Raw genomic sequence first — 20,673 nt, forward strand, 5'->3', positions numbered from 1 at the left:
AATAAATCAAATCAAGCGTTAATCATATCAAGAGAAGTAATTGAAAGATTCCGTGGTGAGTTTCAAAACAAATAAAGATAGGTTTACTTAAATTAGCTGTAAAGCACTTTGGGCGATGTCGAAAACATGAAAGGTGATATCACGAAATCCAGGCAGATACATCAGTTGAGTGTTGAGGGTGCAATGCAGTCGGAAGGTCAATACTGAGGGAGTTATCTGCAATGTTGGAGAGTCAGTACTCAGAGAGCAATAAACAGTCAAAGGGTCAGCACTGAGGGAGTGCTGCACTGTCGGAGGGGCAATTTGAAGGAGTTCTGTACAATTGGGAGGGCCAATACTGAGGGAGTGCTGCACTGTCGGAGGTCAGTACTGAGGGAGTGCTGCACTGTTGGAGGTCAGTACTGAGGGAGGGCTGCACTGTTGGAGGTCAGTACTGAGGGAGGGCTGCACTGTCAGAGGGTCAGTACTGAGGGAGAGCTGCACTGTCAGAGGGTCAGTACTGAGGGAGTGCTGCATTGTCAGAGGGTCAGTACTGAGGGAGTGCTGCGCTGTTGGAGGTCAGTACTGAGGGAGTGCTACACTGTCAGAGTGTCAATAATAATGGAACGCTGCATTGTCAGAGGGTCAGTACTGAGGGAATGCTGCACTGTCTGGAGGGTCAGTACTGAGGGAGTGCTGCACAGTCAGACTGTCAGTACAGAGGGAGTGCTGCACTGTCCAAGGGTCAGTACTGAGGGAGTGCTGCACTGTCGGGAGGGTCAGTACTGAGGGAGTGCTGCACAGTCAGAGGGCCAATAATAAGGCAACTCTGCACAGTTGGACAGTACTGAGGGAGTACTGAACTGTCGCAGGGTCAGTTCTGAGGTTGCATGGCACTGTCGGAGGGTCAGTGCTGAGGAAAGCTGCAATGTTGGAGCCTCAGTATTGATCGAGTGCTGCCCTTTAGTGGGTTCGTAATCAGTGAGTGTTGCACTGCTAGAAGATCAATGCAGAGGGAGCGCTGCACTGTCGGATGGTCAGCACTAAGGGAGAGCTGCACGATCGGAGAGTTAGCACTGAGCGGGTGCTAAACTGTTATAGAACATAGAACATAGAACAGTACAGCACAGAACAGGCCCTTCGGCCCTCGATGTTGTGCCGAGTAATGATCACCCTACTCAAGTCAACGTATCCACCCTATACCAGTAACCCAACAACCCCCCCCCCATTATATATCTAAATAGATATGCTATCTCTTAATAATATATTTATATTAATAACCCTTTACATTACATTTCCCCCCAAATCTCTGACATCCATACAGACATAATTTACATTATCTTCTTTCATCTAATGTGTTAAACCTTGGTCTCCTCTGCCCTGTATTACGATCCCAGACCAGACCCCAACAGCAGCTCAGATTCTGGACAGAAACACCAATATTTTATTTCAATTTTGTAAGTCTGTGATTTCATGAAAAATGGGGATATGGAGATTAGAACAAACTTTATTACTAACATAGCATTAAAATATCTTTAACATGATGCAAGAAAATAACTTACAATTACCCCTCAAGCAATGCGAATCAATGCAGTGAATAAAATACCTCTTAATTACTCTCACTAAAACAACAAAAAAAGGACCCATCTCAGCTCACTTTGTAAGTCAAAAAAAAATGTTTATTGAAAAAATGTCATATTAAACAAAACCATCCAAACAATTAATCGAAAGTATACAACAGAAGATATGCTGATATGCCTTGATCAGATCCACTCTCATCTCTCTAAACTCCAGCAAGTATAAACCCAAATGGTTTAATCTCTCCCCATCCATCAAGCCCTTCATCCCTGGAATCAATATGGTGGTGGTGTAGTGGTATTGTCACTGGCTAGCAATCCAGAGACCAAGAGTACTGTTCTGGGGTCCTAGGTTCAAATCCCACCACTGCAGATGGTGCAATTTGAATTCAATAAAAATTTAGTATTAAAAGTCTTATGATGCACATGAAACCATTGTCGATTCTCATAAAAACCTATCTGGTTCACTAATGTCCTTTAGGGAAGGAAGCCATCCTTACCTGGTCTGGCCTATATGTGACTCCAGAACCACAGCAAAATGATTGACTCTTAACTGCTCCTCAAGGGGAAGTAGGGATGGGCAATAAATGTTGTTGCAGCCTGCGGCACCCACGTACCATGAATGCTGGAGTTTAGAGAGATGAGAGGGGATCTGATCAAGGCATATCAATATTAAAAGGGCTGATAAAGTAAATGTAGCCCAAATGTTCCCCCTTGTGGGGCAATCTAGAACAATAGGTCACAGATATATGTTGAGAGGCGGTAGATTTAAAATTGAGATGAGGAGGCACTGCTTCTCGCAGGGAGAGGTGAATTTGTGGAACTCGCTGTCCTATAGTGCGGTGGAGTCTGAATCATGAAACGTTTCAAGAGGGAGGTAGATATATTTCTGATTTTTTTAAATGGGTTAAAGGGATATGGAGAACAGGAACTGGCTTTGAGACCAGGAAGAGATCAGCCATGATCTGATGAAAGGGTGGAGCAGGCTCGAAGGGCTGAATTGCCTACTTCTGATCCTAACTCCTTTGTTCCCATGTTCCTGTCCTTAACTCACTCAATGGAGCTGACTCAGCTGAGAGGATATGGCCATATATGTCCGAAATAGTCCCCTCCCATCAGACCCGACCAAAGACAAAATCCTCTTCAACAGGGAAGAGAGTGGTGCCAAGAGAAAGAAGGGGAAAGCCTTGCATGGAACATCAAGGGCTGGATTCTCCGCCGGCGAGATGCTCCGTTTTGCCGGCACCCCGGGGGGTTCCCGATGGCGTGGGGCTGCCCCACAAAAAACCCCATTGACCAGTTGGCAAAAACGGAGCATCCCGCGGCGGGGTGAAACAGAAATGTGGCGGGGCGGAGAATCCAGCCCCACAAATCTGAAAATACCTGAAAAGGTTGGAGCCAGGCAGCTGGAACTTCTCCGCCAATTCCTTAAAACTAACAAACCACCCCTCCTTGAACAGGTCTCCAAATCTCTCCAGCCCCTTCCCCTCCCATGATTTAAATGTTGAGTCCAAACCCAGTGGCAGAAATAGGTGGTTGTTACAGATTGGGGCCAGCGAACCAGGATCCATATGGAACCAGGATCACTGAACCACAACAATATCTTCTGAATGTTGGCTGCCCAACAGTAAAACAAGAAATTGGGTGGGGCCAGGCCTCCTGAGAGTCTGTCTCTTTGGAGCAAAGGCCTATGGACCCTTGGAGTCTTACCCTCCCTAATAAAGGAGGACATTAATTTGTCGACTTAACAAAAAATGACTTGAGAAGAAAAATGCGGACACATTGAAAAATAAATAAAATCTCGGGAACCTTACCCACCAAGGGTAAGAAAGGTTATCCCACCTCTGCAAGTCTGGCTTGATACTGTCAACCAGACTAATGTAATTTAATTTATGAAGCAAGGCCCAATTGTGGGCCATCCGGATCCCCAGATGACATAAGCTAGCCTTGGCAAGGTGAAAGGGTAACATCCCGAGCTGGACTCTCCTCCCCAGGGAGGGTTGACCAGGAAACATTCAATCTTGTCCAAGTTCAACTTGTAACCAGAGAAGGAGCCAAACATACTGAGCAGTTTCATTATCTCGTCCATGGAAGGTCCTGCGTCCGTAATATAGAGAAGTAAATCATCTGCATAAAGGGACACCCGATGCTCCATCCTTTCCTAATTTATCCCACTCTACTTAATAGAGGACCTCAGTACTATAGCGAGCTTTCAAACAGCAGTTGAAGCTCTATGTTTCAGCCCTTGGCCTGCAGGCACAACTTGACGAGAGGCGCATTGCGTTGCTGCTAAAGGTGGCAGGTCCACAAGCAATCTAAATCTACAATACATTTGTTTTTGATAGCGAAGAGGAAAGCTAGATATACGATCAAGTGATAGCGTACTTGCATCATTGCAAGGACAACACAACAGAGCACAGCACCCTTCACATTTGTCGTCAACCTCCGGGAAGAACCTGCTCATTCAGGTTCTTGTCAGATGTTCCCTGTGCACCACCTTCAGCTGCATTAATCTTGCGCAGGAGGAGGTGGAGTTGTCCCTACACAGTACCTCACTCCAGAGTCCCCACCCTATTTCCGTCCCCAGCTCTCCCTCCCATTTGTCCTGAGTTTTGGCCAGTGGGGAACGTGTCCTTTCTAGACGTCCATACAGGTCCCCTCAGTTTCCCCTCCCCAGACTGTCCGGGTCCAGTAAATTCGTGAATTGTGCTTCTTGGGATTCATGGGTATGTAGTTGTCTCCTTGTGGAGAAAGTTTTGGACCTGTAGATTTGGAGTTTGTTCCTGTTTGGTAGGCCCAGTCCCTCCATCAGCTTCTCTGAGGTCGCTAATCTGTCACCCGTGTACCAGTCCCTAACCTTCAGTATCCTCCATCCTGTCTTTACCTCTTGAAGGTTGCGTCTAGCATGGCTGGTGCAAACCTATGGTTGCCACAGATGGAGGCCAAAATGGACATATCGGTCAGACCAAAATGTCTCATCTGGTTCCAAGCTCTCAGAGTCGCTGCCACCACTGGGCTTGTTGAGTGTTTTGCTGGCAGGGATGGGAGCGCTGCTGTGGCGAGGGCTCCTCCATCCTCACCCATTCCATGTTTGGGTCCTTTATCCATCCCCTCACTCTTTCCACAGTGGCAGCCCAGTGGTAGTATTGCAAGTTCGGGAGGGCCAGGCCTCCCATGTTTCTTCTCATTTGGAGCACTGTGGAGTCCAAAACCGGTGGCAAAAATGGGTGATTGTTTCAGATTGGTGCTAGCGAAGACACGGAACAGAGCTTGAAATGCTGCCTGAACTGCTCCCAAATTCTCAGGATGGAGACCACCTCTGGATTAATGGAAAATTTCACCAGAGAGAAAGGCAACGATACAGTATCTATTGCACAAGGCCAGAAACAGCGCAGGATCTGGTTTCCATTTGTCCCCATATGGAACCAGGATCACTGAACCACAACAATATCTTCTAAATGTTGGCTACCCAACAGCACTGGGGATTCTTGGATTCTTCCCCCCCCCCCCCCCCCCCCCCCACCCCCCTCCAACGCAAAAACCATAATTATCTTATCTACAAGACCTTGGGAAGGTAGATCAGTATGAATCTAAACAGGAAGAGGAACCTTTGCAGTACGTTCCTCTTCATTGTCTGCACCCTTCCTGCCAGGGAAAGCAGGAATGTATCCCATCCATGTAGGTCCTGTTTAACTTCCTCCGCCAGACTGGTCAGGTTCCACTTGAGGATCTGTGTCCAGTCGTGGGCTATCTGGATCCCCAGGGAGCAGAATTTGATTTGGGCTATTTTAAATGGTAGTCCCTGATCTCCATGATTTACTTCATGCCATTTTGCAGGTCCCAGATTTAGAGGAGCAGGTCATCCACATGGAACGAGACTCTGTGCTCTCTGTCCACCCTTAAGATTCCCTTCCGCTCTCAGGGCGATCGCCAGCAGTAGATTTGCCAGGGCAATCAGGAGCAGGCGACAGCGAGCAGCCATTCCTTGTGTCTCTGTGTAGCTGGAAGTAATCAGAGTGGTGGCGTAGGTCCGCATACTCATCTTGGGGCTGTTTTATAGGAGTTTCACCCATGAGGTGAACCCTGTCCTTAGCCCAAACCGCTCCAGTACCTCAATGCGGTATTTCCCCTCGACCCTGACGAGGATCTTTTCTGCATTCAGGGAAACGATCACCTCTGGTGTTCTCCCCCAATATGGGGGTCATTATCACATTCAGCAGGCACCTGATGTTCACAGTTAGCTGTCTACCCTTAACAAGTCAGTCTGGCCTGTCTGCAACCACCTCTGGTACACAGTTCTCCAGCCGCTTGGCCAGGACTTTTCCAAGTATTTCTGCCCCCATTTTCAGCAGAAAAATGGGTCTGTATGATCCGCATTCCATTGGCTATTTGTCCTTTTTGGGGATCAGCGATATGATGGCCTGTGTTCATGTTGGAGTCAGGGTGCCCCTCGCTAGCGAGTCTGCGAACGTTTCCTGAAGGTGTGGCGCCAGTGCCATCACAAATATTTTGTAGAAGCCTGCCAAGAACCCGTCGGGTCCCAGTGCCTTTCCATGACCTCTCCCAGTCCAAATGCTCCTTCCTGCTCCCTCACGACTGACATGCCCAGTCCATCGAGGAACCGTTTAGTCCCCAAGTCTCCCGTCGGGGGGTTCAGAGGTGAACACACCCCGGTAGAAGGCCTCGAATGCTTTGTTGACCTTTTTTGGTTCAGCTACCAGTCCGCCTCTGTTATCCTTTACCTGGGCTATGTCCCTTGTGGCTGCCTGCTTTCTCAGCTGATGAGCCAGCAGATGGCCAGCCTTGTCTCCATGCTCGTAAAAGGTCCCCCGTGTCTGGCGGAGTTGGTACTCTGTTTTCCTGGTGGATAGCAGGTTAAATCCATCGCCAGCTTTTTCCTCTTTGACAGCAGCTCTATGGTCAGGGCCTCGGAGTACCATCTTGTTCCATGTTTCCGTTATCGACCTGCTGAAGCCAGTCTAGACCCCTTCCCCACCCCCCTCCATTCTGTTCTCCCTTTTGGTTCCTCCTTCTGAACCCCCTCTTCTGTCTAGCCCCTGCCTTCCTCCCCCTATCGCTGTATTCCCTCCCACCCCCCCCCCCCCCCGCCAGATTCTTTCTCCCCAGTGGGAGATGCGCCATTGCCCCCCTCTCCCTCATACTCCCTCGGCGCTAGCTTTCCCACTAGTGTGGTGGCCCCCTCCCAGGGTCGATTTGACCCCCTCCTACACTCACTCTGCTCGTGTCCCTACTGCCTTCTCTATACCCTCTCCTGCTCTCTGCTGTCCTCACCCCCTCCTTCCTATGAGCTGGTTTCCCTGTCCATAGTGAGATGATGCAGTCCCGTGCAAAATTGTCCATTTCTTCCTTTCGACTTCTCAGTGCCAGCCTCACAGCTGCCTCTCTTGCTGCCTGTCCAGACCATTCATATGGCCCAACTCATCCGCCTCTGCCGAAGCAGTAAAATAATGCTCTTTGTCCTGATAGGTTATCCAGAGCCTGGCTGGGAACAACATCCCGAATCTGACCTTGCTCTTGTACAGGGCTGACTTTGCGAGGTTAAATTGAGCCCTGCGCTTTGCCAGGTCCGCCCCAATGTACTGGTAAACTATTATTTCATGCCCCTCCCAGTTGCATGCCTTCGTCTGTTGAGCCCAGCGAAGGATTCTTTCTTAGTGCTGATATTTGTGCAGCCTGGGCTTTGGTCGGAGCGACCTGTGAGCCCTGTCGATCTCCGGCGGTTTGGGAAAGCTGTCCGTCTCATCTAGGTTGCCCAGCCAAGGTGTCCCTTCCAACGAGGTTGCCCAGCCTTTGGGCCACGTCGTCAATTGTGTCTCAGCCTTCGATCCTCTCTGGCAGGCCCACTATCCGACTGTTCTGCCTCCTCGACCGATTCTCCTGGTTCTCGATCTTCCCTTTCAGGCTCCCCGGGACAGCACCAACCTGTTGATCTCGGCCTCCAGGGCGACGATTCTGTCGCCCTGATATGTCAACACCTTTTTCAGCTCCCGAATCATGCTCCCCTGGGCTTCCAGTTTCTTCCCCATGTCGTTGAGCGCCATCTGCATGGCGGCTAGCATCTCCGCGACCTTACCTTTATCTCAGCCTTAATGTCACCTTTCATTGTTTACAGTTTCTTGGTTAGGAACATTCTCCATCCATCTACTGGCCAAGTTGGGGGGGGGAGCTTTTTATCCAAGTCGCTGGTCTCCCTCTCTTAGGGGAGGCTGGGGACCCCTCAACTTGTGGATCCGCTAACCCATTTGCCCTCCACTCCTGACCCTTGCTGTAATTTCTGATGTCCCTGCAGCCTCCAGAGCTGCTGATTCCTGGTGAGGGTGAGGGGATGTTTAAGTTATTTTGCGGGCTAATTTTTGCCAAAAGTACCTATTTTTCTGTCATATGGAGGAGAACCACCTGATGTGTGATTACTCAGCACATTCCCATCACCGGAAGTCCTCTTAAGTGGACCAATTAACGTTGTATTGTATTGCTGGCCTTGCCCGGCCGAGCGCAGGAAGCTTGCGGTAGTTTCTGCTGGCGACCACACTTAGAAATCTTTCTGGAGAATCGAGTCTTTCAGGTGAGCAAATTCTCTCGATCTTTTCACTGGGCTATTCAACCCCCTAACGTTTGGTGACCAAACAAATTGTGGGTCTACCACCCCCCACCCCCAATTCAGAGTTAGCCATTTCCACCAAGCGAGAGTGCCCAAAAGATATGTAAAACATACAGCCACAGGCCCATCCAAGATGGCCACCCAACCGAATCTGAAGACTTAACAAAGAAAAATCTGCAGGCACAATCAGCAAATTACCCCCATCCCCTACCCCCATGTTATCACCCTTGAATACTACCACACCCAACTACACATACAAATACAGGCAAGACAAACACAAACAACTAAAATCTATTTCTAGCAAACCTAAGCAAAATAAGAACTCTTTAGCTCATGAAATGAAAACTACTATAGTGAGGGGCAACCAATCCTTCAAACCCATTCCCACTTGCTCATTCTTAGGTTAGCAGGGGGGCTCCCAACTACAGTTTAGAAAAATGGTTACAAACAGCAAAATACTAAAACCTCAGAAACCATTGCATTCTGAAAGGGAGCTATAATCATAACATTCAGAACAGAACCCCACGTAGAACTAAACCCCAAATCTAAACCCAAACTGTAAAACTTCAACCCCAACAAGAATAGTAAAATACAAGAACAAACCCCGACAATGCAACAATTCAACATGCCCGCCACCAACACACAAAAAACTCAATCACACCGCGCCCAACACATGTTTCTTAACAAAGGAGTCTGCCTCTCATGGTGATGGGTGGCATGGTATCACAGTGGTTAGCACTGTTGCTTCACAGCTCCAGGGTCCCAGGTTCGATTCCCGGCTTGGGTCACTGTCCGTGCGGAGTCTGCACGTTCTCCCAGTGTCTGCGTGGGTTTCCTCCGGGTTCTCCGGTTTCCTCCCACAAGTCCTGAAAGATGCGCTGTTAGGTAATTTGTACGTTCTGAATTCTCCCTCTGTGTACCCAAACAGGCGCCGTGTGGTGACTTGGGGCTTTTCACAGTAACTTAATTGCAGTGATAATGTAAACCTACTTGTGACAATAAAGATTATTCTGTTCAAATAAATGGGAAGTCACTCTATGCTGAGCCGGGTAGATCACACTGTACCGTACTCCACTTTTATCCAGGGCGACCATGGCCTTTTTGAACGCAGCCCTCTTCTTCACCAGCTTCACCCCCACGTCTTGGTAAAACCTGATGGCGTGGCCCTCCCATGTAAAGTTTCAATGCTCCGTCAGCCATCCAGAGCCTGCTCTTCATCTTTGAAGCTATGAAACTGTATGGTGGATCCTCACAATGAGGCCTCTGCTGGAGAATACACTGGGCCCGTCCAACTCTAGAGGGGAAGTGATTCCCCTCTCCCACCATCTTACCCAACATCTTTGCAAAGTACTCTATGGGCATTGGGCCTTCCATCTAGGGGCAGCACCACAATTTGATTTGCCCCCTGCACCGGTTCTCCAGATCATTCACCTTGGCCTTCAATAACATCTTCCAGTGAGGAAATCCAATCACTGTGGCTCAAAAAGGCCACATCCATATCTCTAATTGTGGCCCAATGAGCTTCCATGGTTTCATTGGTCTTTTCCAGCGCCGCTCGGATGGGGGCCAAGTCCTCCCATTGATTTCCAGTTGTCCTCCGACACACTGCACCAGTGATAACCAAATTCCTTCACCAAGATACTGGAAGGTACCCATAGAAAGTACCTGGGCCATTATTGGAGTGGCCAGAGCCACAGAAGCTGCCTCATCCATTCCGTTTACGAACCTCTGCTGCCAACTCTCTTTCCCTTACATTTCTGGGCATTTCAATCATACAGGATCCTAATTCCATTAATTATGTTTGTTTTCAAAAGAAAATACCCCCTGATACTGAGAGAAAGGGGTAAAATGTGCAGTACTCCAGCAGGAGCCACCTCGTGCACATCTGCCCCGACATTACACCACCAGAAGTCCATCTCAGCTCTCAATCCACTTTAAATACCATTAGCACTCAGGAATACCTGTTTTACAGAGATGTTTGGATATTTTATATTGTGAAAGAAAGATCGTTTGACACTGCTTTAAAGAAAAGATCTGACTCCTGTCAGCACCATGCAGAAACTTTGGCTGTATTTCCTCAGTTGTTGCACCTCACGTTGTTCTCATACAAGTCTCAACTGCTTGGAAAGGCTGTTAATCAGCCTGCAAACATATCTTTAACTGAACTGCGGTGAGGGTAAACTGCTTGACTTCTGCTCACAGCTCCATCTAACTCACAACTGAACTGCTTAACTGAACTGCTTTTTCTGAAAAATGCCTGATACCTTAGCTCCACCCAGTAAATACATCACCCTACCAAGCTGAACTCTAACTAATTCCAGAAACCCCCTTAATCCCCCAAACAAAACTGTGTTACCCAAGCTTTTTATGTTGCCTAATTGTACTCCTCGCTTCCAAAACTACTTCCCCTTTGAACCAGGATTTCTTTTGAAAACATGACTGCAGCAGTCACACACACTCTAACCCAAACTTTTAACCATTACTGCACCAAATACCTATAGTACAATATATCTGAAACCCCGACATTCATCACACCTGTCAGGTGGGAATAAACAGTCCCAAGACACTGTAAGAGAAAGACCTCAATAGTACTCAATGACAAAGGGTAGTTTTTTGTTCAGCACAGGGGTGTTTGTGGGATCTTGCTGTGCAAAATCTGAACTATTACACCAAATGTAGAATGAAAGATGTCCGTACTTACATGTCACATTTAATACGAGGGTCCGCTCCGATGAAACAGATGGGTATCTCAGTCTACAGGTGAGATTTTGTCCGTGGTGTCTGAGTGATGGGGTCAGGCTGAGAACAGAAGTATAGGTCAGAGTGACGCCATGCTGAGTTACTGTGTTTGAGACTGATCCAGGTACGTCAGTGAGAGTGTCCCAGGTTAAGACAGGTGCTGTTCCATTGCATGTTGTGTTGAAGGTGCAGCTTATGTCCACACTTTTTCCTTCAATAATTTCAACAGGGAAAATCGTGGGTTTATCTGTGAAATCTGACAAACACAGAATGGATTATTTTAGATAAATATATATACAGTGAAGCATCAGTTCAAATGGAAATCACAGTCCCACAAGAGAAAGCCCTTTTACAAGGATGATATCAGCACTGAAAGATTATTTCCTACTTTCACATCCACTTTCCTTAGGAAAATGTAATTATTTATATTCATTAGATCATTTTTACAGTTCAATATGAAATGCATAAATATTTACATCGTTAAATAATTCAGTGTCACAAAAGTCTCTCAGGTTTACGTCGCTTGATCTTCAGAGCGGCTGCTGAACTTGTGACGTTATTTTATCTTCCTTTGTCGTTCTGGATGCTGCTTGTTGTGCTTCCTGTATTGTGTCTGTATCTTGTCGTTGTTGCTTCATATGCTGCACTGTATCTTCTTCAGCTATCTTCAGACTGTCACCTACTCCTTCTGGTGGTTGCATTACAAAAGGTTGCCGAACTTTCAGCAGAGCTCTTCTGTTCCTTCATCCGTGAAGCTTAGATCATCCAATCCCTTTGGAATCTTCCCGTCTAACTGTGTCATCTGGCTGCAATGGTTGGAGTCGTTTTGCGGATCTAGCGTAAAACCCCTTTTGCCTCTTTTTTTTGAGAGATCGGGGCGGTATTCTCCACCCCGCCGCGCCACATTTCTGCATCACTGCGCCGGCGGGATGCTCCGTTACTCCGGCCCGTCAATGGGGTTTCCCATTAGGGGGCAGCCCCACGCCGTTGGAAAAACCCCGGGCTGCCGGCATAACGGAGCATCCTATCGACGGAGAATTTATCCCCAGTTGTCTCTCTAATGTATGGTTCACTGGTTCTAGAGGGAAAAAGGGCAAGATCGATCTCAGTTACCTATTCATCATCAACTGAGCTGGCGAAAGCCCATTGATTAGTGGTGCAGAACGATAAGTTAGGAGCGCGAGATAGGTGGCTTCTCGGCGATCTAATGCTTTTTTCAGGAGCTGTTTAACAATATGAACGCTCTTCTCAGCCTTACCGTTCGTCTGAGGGTACAGAGGACTCAAGGTGATGTATTTTAAGTCATACTGTAGTGCAAATTCTGTCCACTCATAACTGTCAAAACAGGGACCATTGTCACTCATGACGATATTTGGTATCCCGTGGCACACAAAAATCTCTTTAATGTTCTTAATGACACATCTGGCCGTGGAATTCGACAGCTATGCTATTTCCAGATAGTTAGGGAAATAGCCTATGGCCAGAAGGTATCCCTTTCCATTCAAGTAAAAGAGATTCATGCCAACCCTCTGCCACAGAGTTGTGATTATCTCACCCACCTGCATCGGCTCTTTCCTTTGTTTGTGTTGAAACTTTTGACAGGTTTCACAGTTATCCACTATCACTTCAACGTTGTGGTTTAATCCTGGCCAATAAACTGTCTCCCTAGTTTGATGCTTGTACTTTTCCATCCCCAAATGCCTTCATGGAGTTTTGTTAGGATCATTGACCTTAATGATTGGAATCACAATTCATTTTTTTCTCAGTAAAAATCCATTGGCGTCACTTCACTCTGTTTGTGTACATTGTAAAACCTTGAGCAGGAACCTTTGGGCCATCCTTTGTGAAGATATTTTGCAGCCTTCTTCAAGACCAGGGGTGGAATTCTCCGATCCCCCCGGCGCCGCGCCGGTCGGCGGGCCCTCCGCACCAGTCGGCAGGCTCCCTGCGCCGATTCTCCGGCCTGCGATGGGCCGAAGTCCCACCGCTGTCAGGCCTCTCCTGCCGACGTGGTTTAAACTACCTCTGGTGCCGGCGGGAGCAAGTGACGCAAGAGAGCCCCTGGGTCCGGGGTGGGGGGGGCGCGGGAGATATGACCCCGGCGGGTGCCCCCACGGTGGCCTGGCCCGCGATCAGGGCCCACCGATCGGCCGGCGGGCCTGTGTCGTGGGGGAACTCTTTTTCTTCCGCCGCCGCCACGGTCTCCACCATGGCGGAGGTGGAAGAGACCCCCTCCACCGTGCATGCGCCGGGGTGACGTCAACGGCCGCTGACGCTCCGGCGCATGCGCGTACTCACGCCGACCGGCGAAGGCCTTTCGCGTCAGTCAGTGGGGCGCCAACTACGCCATGGCGGGCCTAGCCCCTAAAGGTGCGGAGAATTCTCGCCACTCCGGTACGCCGGGACTCCCCGCCCCGCCGGGTAGGGGAGAATCCCAGCCCGTGTCTTTGGTGTTTTCTTCTTTAAATATTTTTGACTTATCAGAATCATAGAATCATAGAATTTACAGTGCAGAAGGAAGCCATTCGGCCCATTGAGTCTGCACCGGCCCTTGGGAAAGAGCACCCTACTTAAGCCATGCCTCCACCATATCCCAGTAACCCCACCTAACCTTTTGGACACTAAGGGCAACTTATCATGGTCAATCCACCTAACCTGCAAATCTTTGGACTGTGGAAGGAAACCGGAGCACCCGGAGGAAACCCACGCAGATACGGGGAGAATGTGCAGACTCCGCACAGACAATGACACAAGCCGGAATCGAATCTGGGAGGAACATGTAGACTCCGCACAGACAGTGGCACAAGCCGGCAATTGAACCTGGGACCCTGGAGCTTTGTGATTTCTTTGTCTAATTTAAGTTGCCAGAAGCCTTGTGACACAAGTAATTTACTGAAAACAGTAAACAGTAATTTCCTCCCTTTTTGGTATAGGGTAATGTTCTCTTTTAATGTTGAGGTTCAGATCTTTAGGGTCCAAGCAGATTTGTAGGTCTCCATTACGCTTCTTGACACAAACCATAGAGTTTACCCAGTCTGTCGACTCTTCTATGCGCTTAATTACACCTAAAGCTGTCATCCTCTCTAGTTCAGTCTGCACTGTAAACCTGCTTAACCAGCTGCAGTTCCTCACCCCCTTCTACTCCTATCAGAGACTCGTGTTCTGCTGCCACAATGGAAAATTTCAACATGTAAATTCTGTTTTTTACATTGACACAAGCTCGCTTCTCCAACAGCGTGATTTCATTTCCATTGTAATCTCTTAACAATGCTTTTTTGTTTATTACCTGCAGCTTTTTGCCATCGGACAAATTGATGAGGTTGGCTCTCATACCTGTGTTGAGTTTGAATGTTATTACTGTGTCATTTATCATTAATGGCACAGTCCGTTAATCATTTTGAATTTCTGCATTAACTGCACTGTTGCTACAAATTGTCATTGCAACATTGTGATTTTGCCTGCAATGATTATACTTGTCCCTGCTATAGATCATGCTGATGATGAACATGTTTTCAAAGGACATTGTTTGTTCCTCTTTTGCCAAGAAAAGCATTGACTAGGAAAATGATTTGTTCTTCCAGATTTAGAGCATACCTTTCCAAACGCTGGGAATTGTCATGGTAAATGTCGATTGCCACATCGCTGGTATGAAATGCAGATTGGGTCGGCCACACTAATGGTGTCGGCTACCTCTTCTACCTTTGCGGCAAAATGCCTGAGATACAATGTGCTGATCTGCTGTGTTGATCTGGTGTGCTGCAAGCTCGCTTGCATGACATATAATAATAGCATTTTTGAATTGAAGTTCTGTTTCTCTCAGAAGCACCTCACGTAATTTATTGTTGGAGATCCCGAATACGATCTAATTGTAGATCATTGATGACTGGAGGGAACTAAAATTACACAAATGCGCCTTCAACTGCAAGTCGTGAGAAAGTCTCGACTGCATTTTGGGTGCGCGTGCAAAATATATAACGCTCGAAGATTTAATTATTTTAGGAGAGCAATGGCGATCAAATTGCTTGAGAACTTTGTCGAAGTTCTTACCTGCCTTGCTTTCAAAGACAGATGTGTTGAAAATTTCAATTGTTTCGGGACCTGCTACAGTGAGCAACAACGCGATACACCTCTCGTCAGGCTGTATCTGCAGACCAAGGGCTGCAACATTGAGTTTGAATTGCTGCTTAAACACCCTCCAATTCTTACCTACATTACCGGTAATCCAGATCTGTTGACGTGCCTTTATACCTTCCATCCTGGGCTTTGACTTTTACCGCGCTTTGAACACCAGTTGCCAATAGCTTACAAGATTAGTCGAAAATAATGTGTTTTCTTTTTTCTTCCTCAGAGTTCTCTTTAATTGTTTGGATCTTTGCAGAATTTTCTTGTTCTTAGTCGACCTTCACTCTTGGTACCATGTCATGTTCTGTAGGCTAGCTGATATGAATGATGCAGGACAGAACGTCTAGTTTAAATAATTTATTATAAAATAACTGCATGGAAAAGATAACTGGAATAAATAAATAACAAACTACTAACACTAACTAACTATTATGGAGCTCCTGCAAAATACCTCATCCACCAACACGATTTCCTCCCAGCTACCTCAAGGCACGGAGCCTCATGGTGGACTAACACTGTCACCTGCTGGTCAGAGGTCGTGTATAATATTATATCATCACTATAACAAGCTACATTTTTTGTTAATATTGTGGAACGAAGTTAAACAATTCTGAATTGAAATCAGGACAAAGCATTTGGCCATATTCCTCATCATGCTCCGCAGTGAACCAAACTGGCCTCAAAAGAGCTGCTGAATTTCCTAAGCTGTGAAACCCAAAGAAATGTCATCATCAAAAGTAACAAAGACAGCGCAGGCAAGTGAGGGAAACTGGTGTTTACATTTATGACAAAGACGTGGTGCAGTTGAACTTAAAGCAGATGACATAGTCTACCTGCAAAATACAAACCTCTGGGGGCAGCACGGTGGCGCAGTGAGTAGCATTGCTGCCTCACGGCGCCAAGGTCCCAGGTTCGATCCTGGCTCTGGGTCACTGTCTATGTGGAGTTTGCACATTCTCCCCGTGTTTGTGTGGGTTTCTTCCCCACAACCCAAAGATGTGCAGGCTAGGTAGATTGGCCATGCTAAATTGCCCCTTAATTGGAAAAAAATGAATTGGGTACTCTAAATTTATAAAAAGAAAAAAAATACAAACGTCTCTTTTCTGGAAGATTGGTGAAACGAAAAACATTGGAGAAAGTGATAGGAAGATGGGCATGTTTCTGAGCAGGTTCAAACCTCAAGAACAAAAAACATTATTGCGTGTTATAATTTTAGTATTTATCATATGTATTTAATCATTAGATGGTTCGACATCTCAATATCGCACACTCACCCCTAAAAAATACAGATGTTTGAACACACCGTAAACCGAGAGACCAGCACTGCTGTCAAAGGAATGGAGAAACAAACTGTTTGTCAGAAGAATTAAAGTCCGATCAACAGGGACTGACCACTTCAGTGAATGTACAAATAAGGGGCGGGAATCTCTACCCCTCTCCGTGTCAGAGAATCACCGGGGGGGGGGGGGGGGGGGGGGGGGGGGGTGGCATGAATCCCGCCCCGCCTCCAGCTGGCGGATTCTCCGCCGCCGGTTTTTCGGAGGGGTCAGGAATCGGTCGGGGACCATTGGCAGCGATTCTCCGCTCTGCATTGGCCCGTGGTCATCCGTTTGCCAGCATGAAATACACCAGGTCCGTACCGATGGGACCTGGCTCTGCAGGCGGCCTGTGCAGTCCTCGGGGGGGGTGCGGGGGGATCTGGCCCCGGGGGAGGGCCCCCCACGATTGAGGCCCACCAATCCGCGGGCGGGCTTTTGCCATGGGGGCACTCTTTCCCTCCATGCCAGCCGGTGTAACGGTCCACCATGGCTGGCACGGAAAATAAACCCCCTGCACATGCGTGGGATGACGCCAGCACACGCTGGCGCTCCCAAGCATTTGCCAACACGCGCCAGCCAGCTTTGGTGCCGGTTGGCGTGGCACAAACCCCGCCGGCGCCGGGCTGGTCCCTGAAGTTGCAGAGGATTCCGCACCTTCTGGGCGGCCCAACGCCGGAGTGGTTCACACCATTCCTCGGCGCCGGTATGTCCCACCCCGCCGTTTAAGGGAGAAGTCCGGCCAAGATCTCTGTAACATATCTGATCATTCTAATGCTAGATTATTGTTGTGAAATTTACTTTTTGGAGTAGATTAAAAAAAGTAGATTTGTTGTTTTTGTTTTGGATGGTCCCTGTGATCTGTGGACTCTTGGCGAGGTTCTAGATTATTGTACAGACTGTCAACATACTTTGGTACTAATGTAACAATTGTCACTACACAGGTTACAGAATGGGCATGTTGCTCCTGGGAATGTTTCCAACCCCTCTCTCTCGGGAGTCTAACACATGACTGATCGATGTCAGTGATACATCATCATCTACGTCATATATTAGCATGTCCATTCTTTTAACCCTTACACTGCAATTTCCACATTATTATTTTCTGTTCTCTTCTCTCCTAGTCTCAATCAGTATTAATTTTAATTTCTCTCTTGTGATTTTTAATCTGTGCTTGTGTTACATCAGTAATCATAGGTACAAATAAATTAATCCTGATCAGCAAACCAGCCTTTTGAATGAATCATCAACCTGTTCCCTTGTAAATTGTGACTTGAAGCAAAATATAAATTTGAGTTTGAAAACAATAAATAATTACAATTTATAAATATTACACTTTGTGTTATTTCACATTGAGTGTTGAATGTAAATTGTTGCGTAATTATAACCCAGCACTTACCAGAAACATTAAGCCGGGTAACAGGGTGATAACTATGGCTGGGACCACCGTCAAATTCTATTCTGAAATAATAAGGTCCTGCATCCTCCCTTGTGATATTGTTTATTATCAGGGAACATTCGCCATCTTTCAGGTCTCCAGAAAGCCGGGTCCGGTGGCGTAACCGTGGCAACTCGTGATTGTGATCCTTGGAGTGAAAGGCAATCTCCGTAGTTCCCGATTCCGCGTTAAACCAGACTCCGCCTCGCGATTGATTTCCCAGACACGATGGATAACTGTAATGACACGGAATCTGCACACACGAACCTTCCTGCGCTGTCACCAGTTGCTGAATCTCACCTTTCCACTCTTGTGACGGTTCAGCTGGGGAGAGAAATATCAATATTTAACACTGGGTGGTTTGTACATCCACCAGACTCAAAATTTACAATGGGACTGAATTGTGTGGGTAGTCAATACTGAGGAGGATTGTAATTCTTTGGCAGGAAGAAGAGAAAAGCAGAATATTATTTAAATAGAGAGGATTTGCAGAATGCTGCGGTGTAGAGGGATCTGGGTGTACTTGTACATGAATCATAAGAAGTCAGCATGCAGTTACAGCAAGTGATTGGGAAGGCAAATGGAATGTTGGTCTTTGCTGTCAGTGGGGTGGAGTATAAAAGTCAGGAAATCTCGCTGCAATGTACAGGGCATTGGTGAGACCGCACTGGAGTTCTTTCAGTCTCTTTCATTAAGAAGGAACATAGTTACATTGGAGGCAGTTAAGAGAAGGTTCACTGGGCTGATTCCAGAAGAGTTATCCAATGAGGAAAGGTTGAGCAGGTTGGGCTGGTGCTCATTGAGGTTCAGAAGAATGAGAGGTGATCTTATTGAAACAGGTACGTTTCTGAGGGGTGTGCACGGTTGATGCTGAGAGGATGTTTCTTAAAATCTAGAACCGGGGACACAGTTTCAAAATAAGGGTCTCCCATTCAAGATGGAGATGAGGAGGGATTTCCTCTCTCAGCAGGTGGCTAGTCTGTGGAATTCTCTTTACAAGAGGACAAAGAACAATACAGAACACAAACATGACCTTTGGCCCTTCAGGTCTGCACCAACCATGGTACCTGCCAAAACTAAAACCGTATGCATTTACGGAGTCCGTATCCTTCTATTCCCACACTACTCATATGTTTGTCCATATTCATATAAATGCCGCTATCATACCTGCTCCCACCACCACCCCAGGCAGTGCGTTCCATATATTTACCACCCTCTGTGTAAAAAACTTGCCTCACTCTAAATGTTTCCCCACACACTTTAAATCTATGTCCCCTAGTACTTGATTCTCCTACGCTAGGAAAGAGCATCTGACTATCCACTCTGTCCACGCAACTCATTATCTTGCGGACCTCTATCAGGCCGCCTCTCAATCTCTGTCGTTCCAGTGAGAACAGGCCAAGTTTATCTAACCTCTCCTCATAGCTAATGCTCTCCATACCAGGCAACATCCTAGTAAACCTCTTATGTAGCCTCGCCAAAGCATCCACATCCTTCTCGTAGTGTCACAACCAGAGTTGGACACAATATTCCAAATGAGGCCTAACTAAGATCCTGTAACACTGCACCATGACGTGCCAATTTTTATATTCAATGCCCCGACCGATGAAGGCCAGCATGCCGCATGCCTTCTTGACCACCTTATCCACATGCGTTGCCACTTTCAGTGATCGGTGGGCATGAACTGCACGTCCAGATCTCTCTGCCTGTCAGTAATCGCAAGAGTTCTACCATTTATTGTGTAATTCCTATAAGCATTGGACCTTCCAAAGTGCATGACCACACACTTCTCCGGATTAAACTCCATCCGCCATTTCTCCGCCCAAGCCTCCAACCAGTTTATATCCTGCTGTAACAGTGAAGTCATCGAATATATTTGAATCTGAATCAGATTTCTGAGCGTTAAGGGAGTAAAGAGTCATGTGAGAACTGGCAGGAAAATGGAGTTGAGACCAGTCGTGATTTATTTAAATGGCGGGGTGGTGCAAACTAACAAGGCAAAGTCCTTCTTTCTCAACAGGTTCAGGACAGGCCAGGGCGCTGTGCAGCCAACCTCCAATGGCTAGGGCCTCAGTAAAAACACTTTCTGCACTTGTGGAAAGACACAAACAATGCTTAACATTAACGAGGAACGTCCCCTCAACAGAGTAATTGGTGGAATAATCACCTTAAACTCAATAAAAGAGGAGACTCGCTTGGTATTCACTGAATTAATAAAATAAAATTACATTTTGGTAAGAAAAATAAGGAGATTGTATATTACCTCAGAAAGACGACTCGAACTGGGGGAGAGGGGGATAAACAACAACTGACATTTACAAACCAACGTTAACATATTTAAATGTCCCAAGGTGCTGCACAGGAGCATCATAAAACAAAGTGTGACAGCCAGGCACAGAGCGAGACATTGGGACAGGTGGTCAAAAGCTCAGTGAATGAGGTAAGTTTTTAAAGGTGTGAATAAAGGGGGACAAAGATTGGATTGGATTTGTTTATTGTCACCTGTACTGAGGTACAGTGAAAAGTATTTTTCTGTGAGCAGCTCAACAGATCATTAAGTACATGGGAAGAAAAGGGAATCAAAGAAAATACATAACAGGCCAACACAAGATATACAATGTAACTACATAAGCACTGGCATCGGATGAAGCATGCAGGGTGTAGTGTTAATGAGGTCAGTCCATAAGAGGGTCATTTAGGAGTCTGGTGACAGTGGGGAAGAAGCTGTTTTTGAGTCTGTTCGTGTGTGTTCTCAGACTTCTGCATCTCCTGCCCGATGGAAGAAGTTGGAAGAGTGAGTAAGCCGGGTGGGAGGGATCTTTGATTATGCTGCTCCCTTTCCCCAGGCAGCGGGAGGTGTAGATGGAGTCAGTGGATGGGAGC

The 20,673-nt window shown here is 47.0% G+C and overlaps 1 protein-coding gene across 6 annotated transcripts in view; it reads right to left on the minus strand.

Annotated features, from left to right (window-relative positions):
* Positions 1-20,673, minus strand: part of LOC119975257 (sialic acid-binding Ig-like lectin 12) — a 312,188-nt gene that overhangs the window by 43,637 nt on the left and 247,878 nt on the right. For all 6 annotated transcript variants that reach the window (XM_038814946.1, XM_038814945.1, XM_038814942.1 and 3 more), the window contains 2 exons: positions 17,752-18,114; positions 10,877-11,170 (listed from right to left, as the gene is read on the minus strand). In XM_038814946.1, coding sequence (XP_038670874.1) covers positions 10,877-11,170; positions 17,752-18,114 — 657 coding nt within the window. The remainder of the gene's footprint in view (positions 1-10,876; positions 11,171-17,751; positions 18,115-20,673) is intronic.

The sequence above is a fragment of the Scyliorhinus canicula genome, chromosome 12 (assembly GCF_902713615.1).
Source record: "Scyliorhinus canicula chromosome 12, sScyCan1.1, whole genome shotgun sequence".
NCBI lineage: Eukaryota > Metazoa > Chordata > Chondrichthyes > Carcharhiniformes > Scyliorhinidae > Scyliorhinus > Scyliorhinus canicula.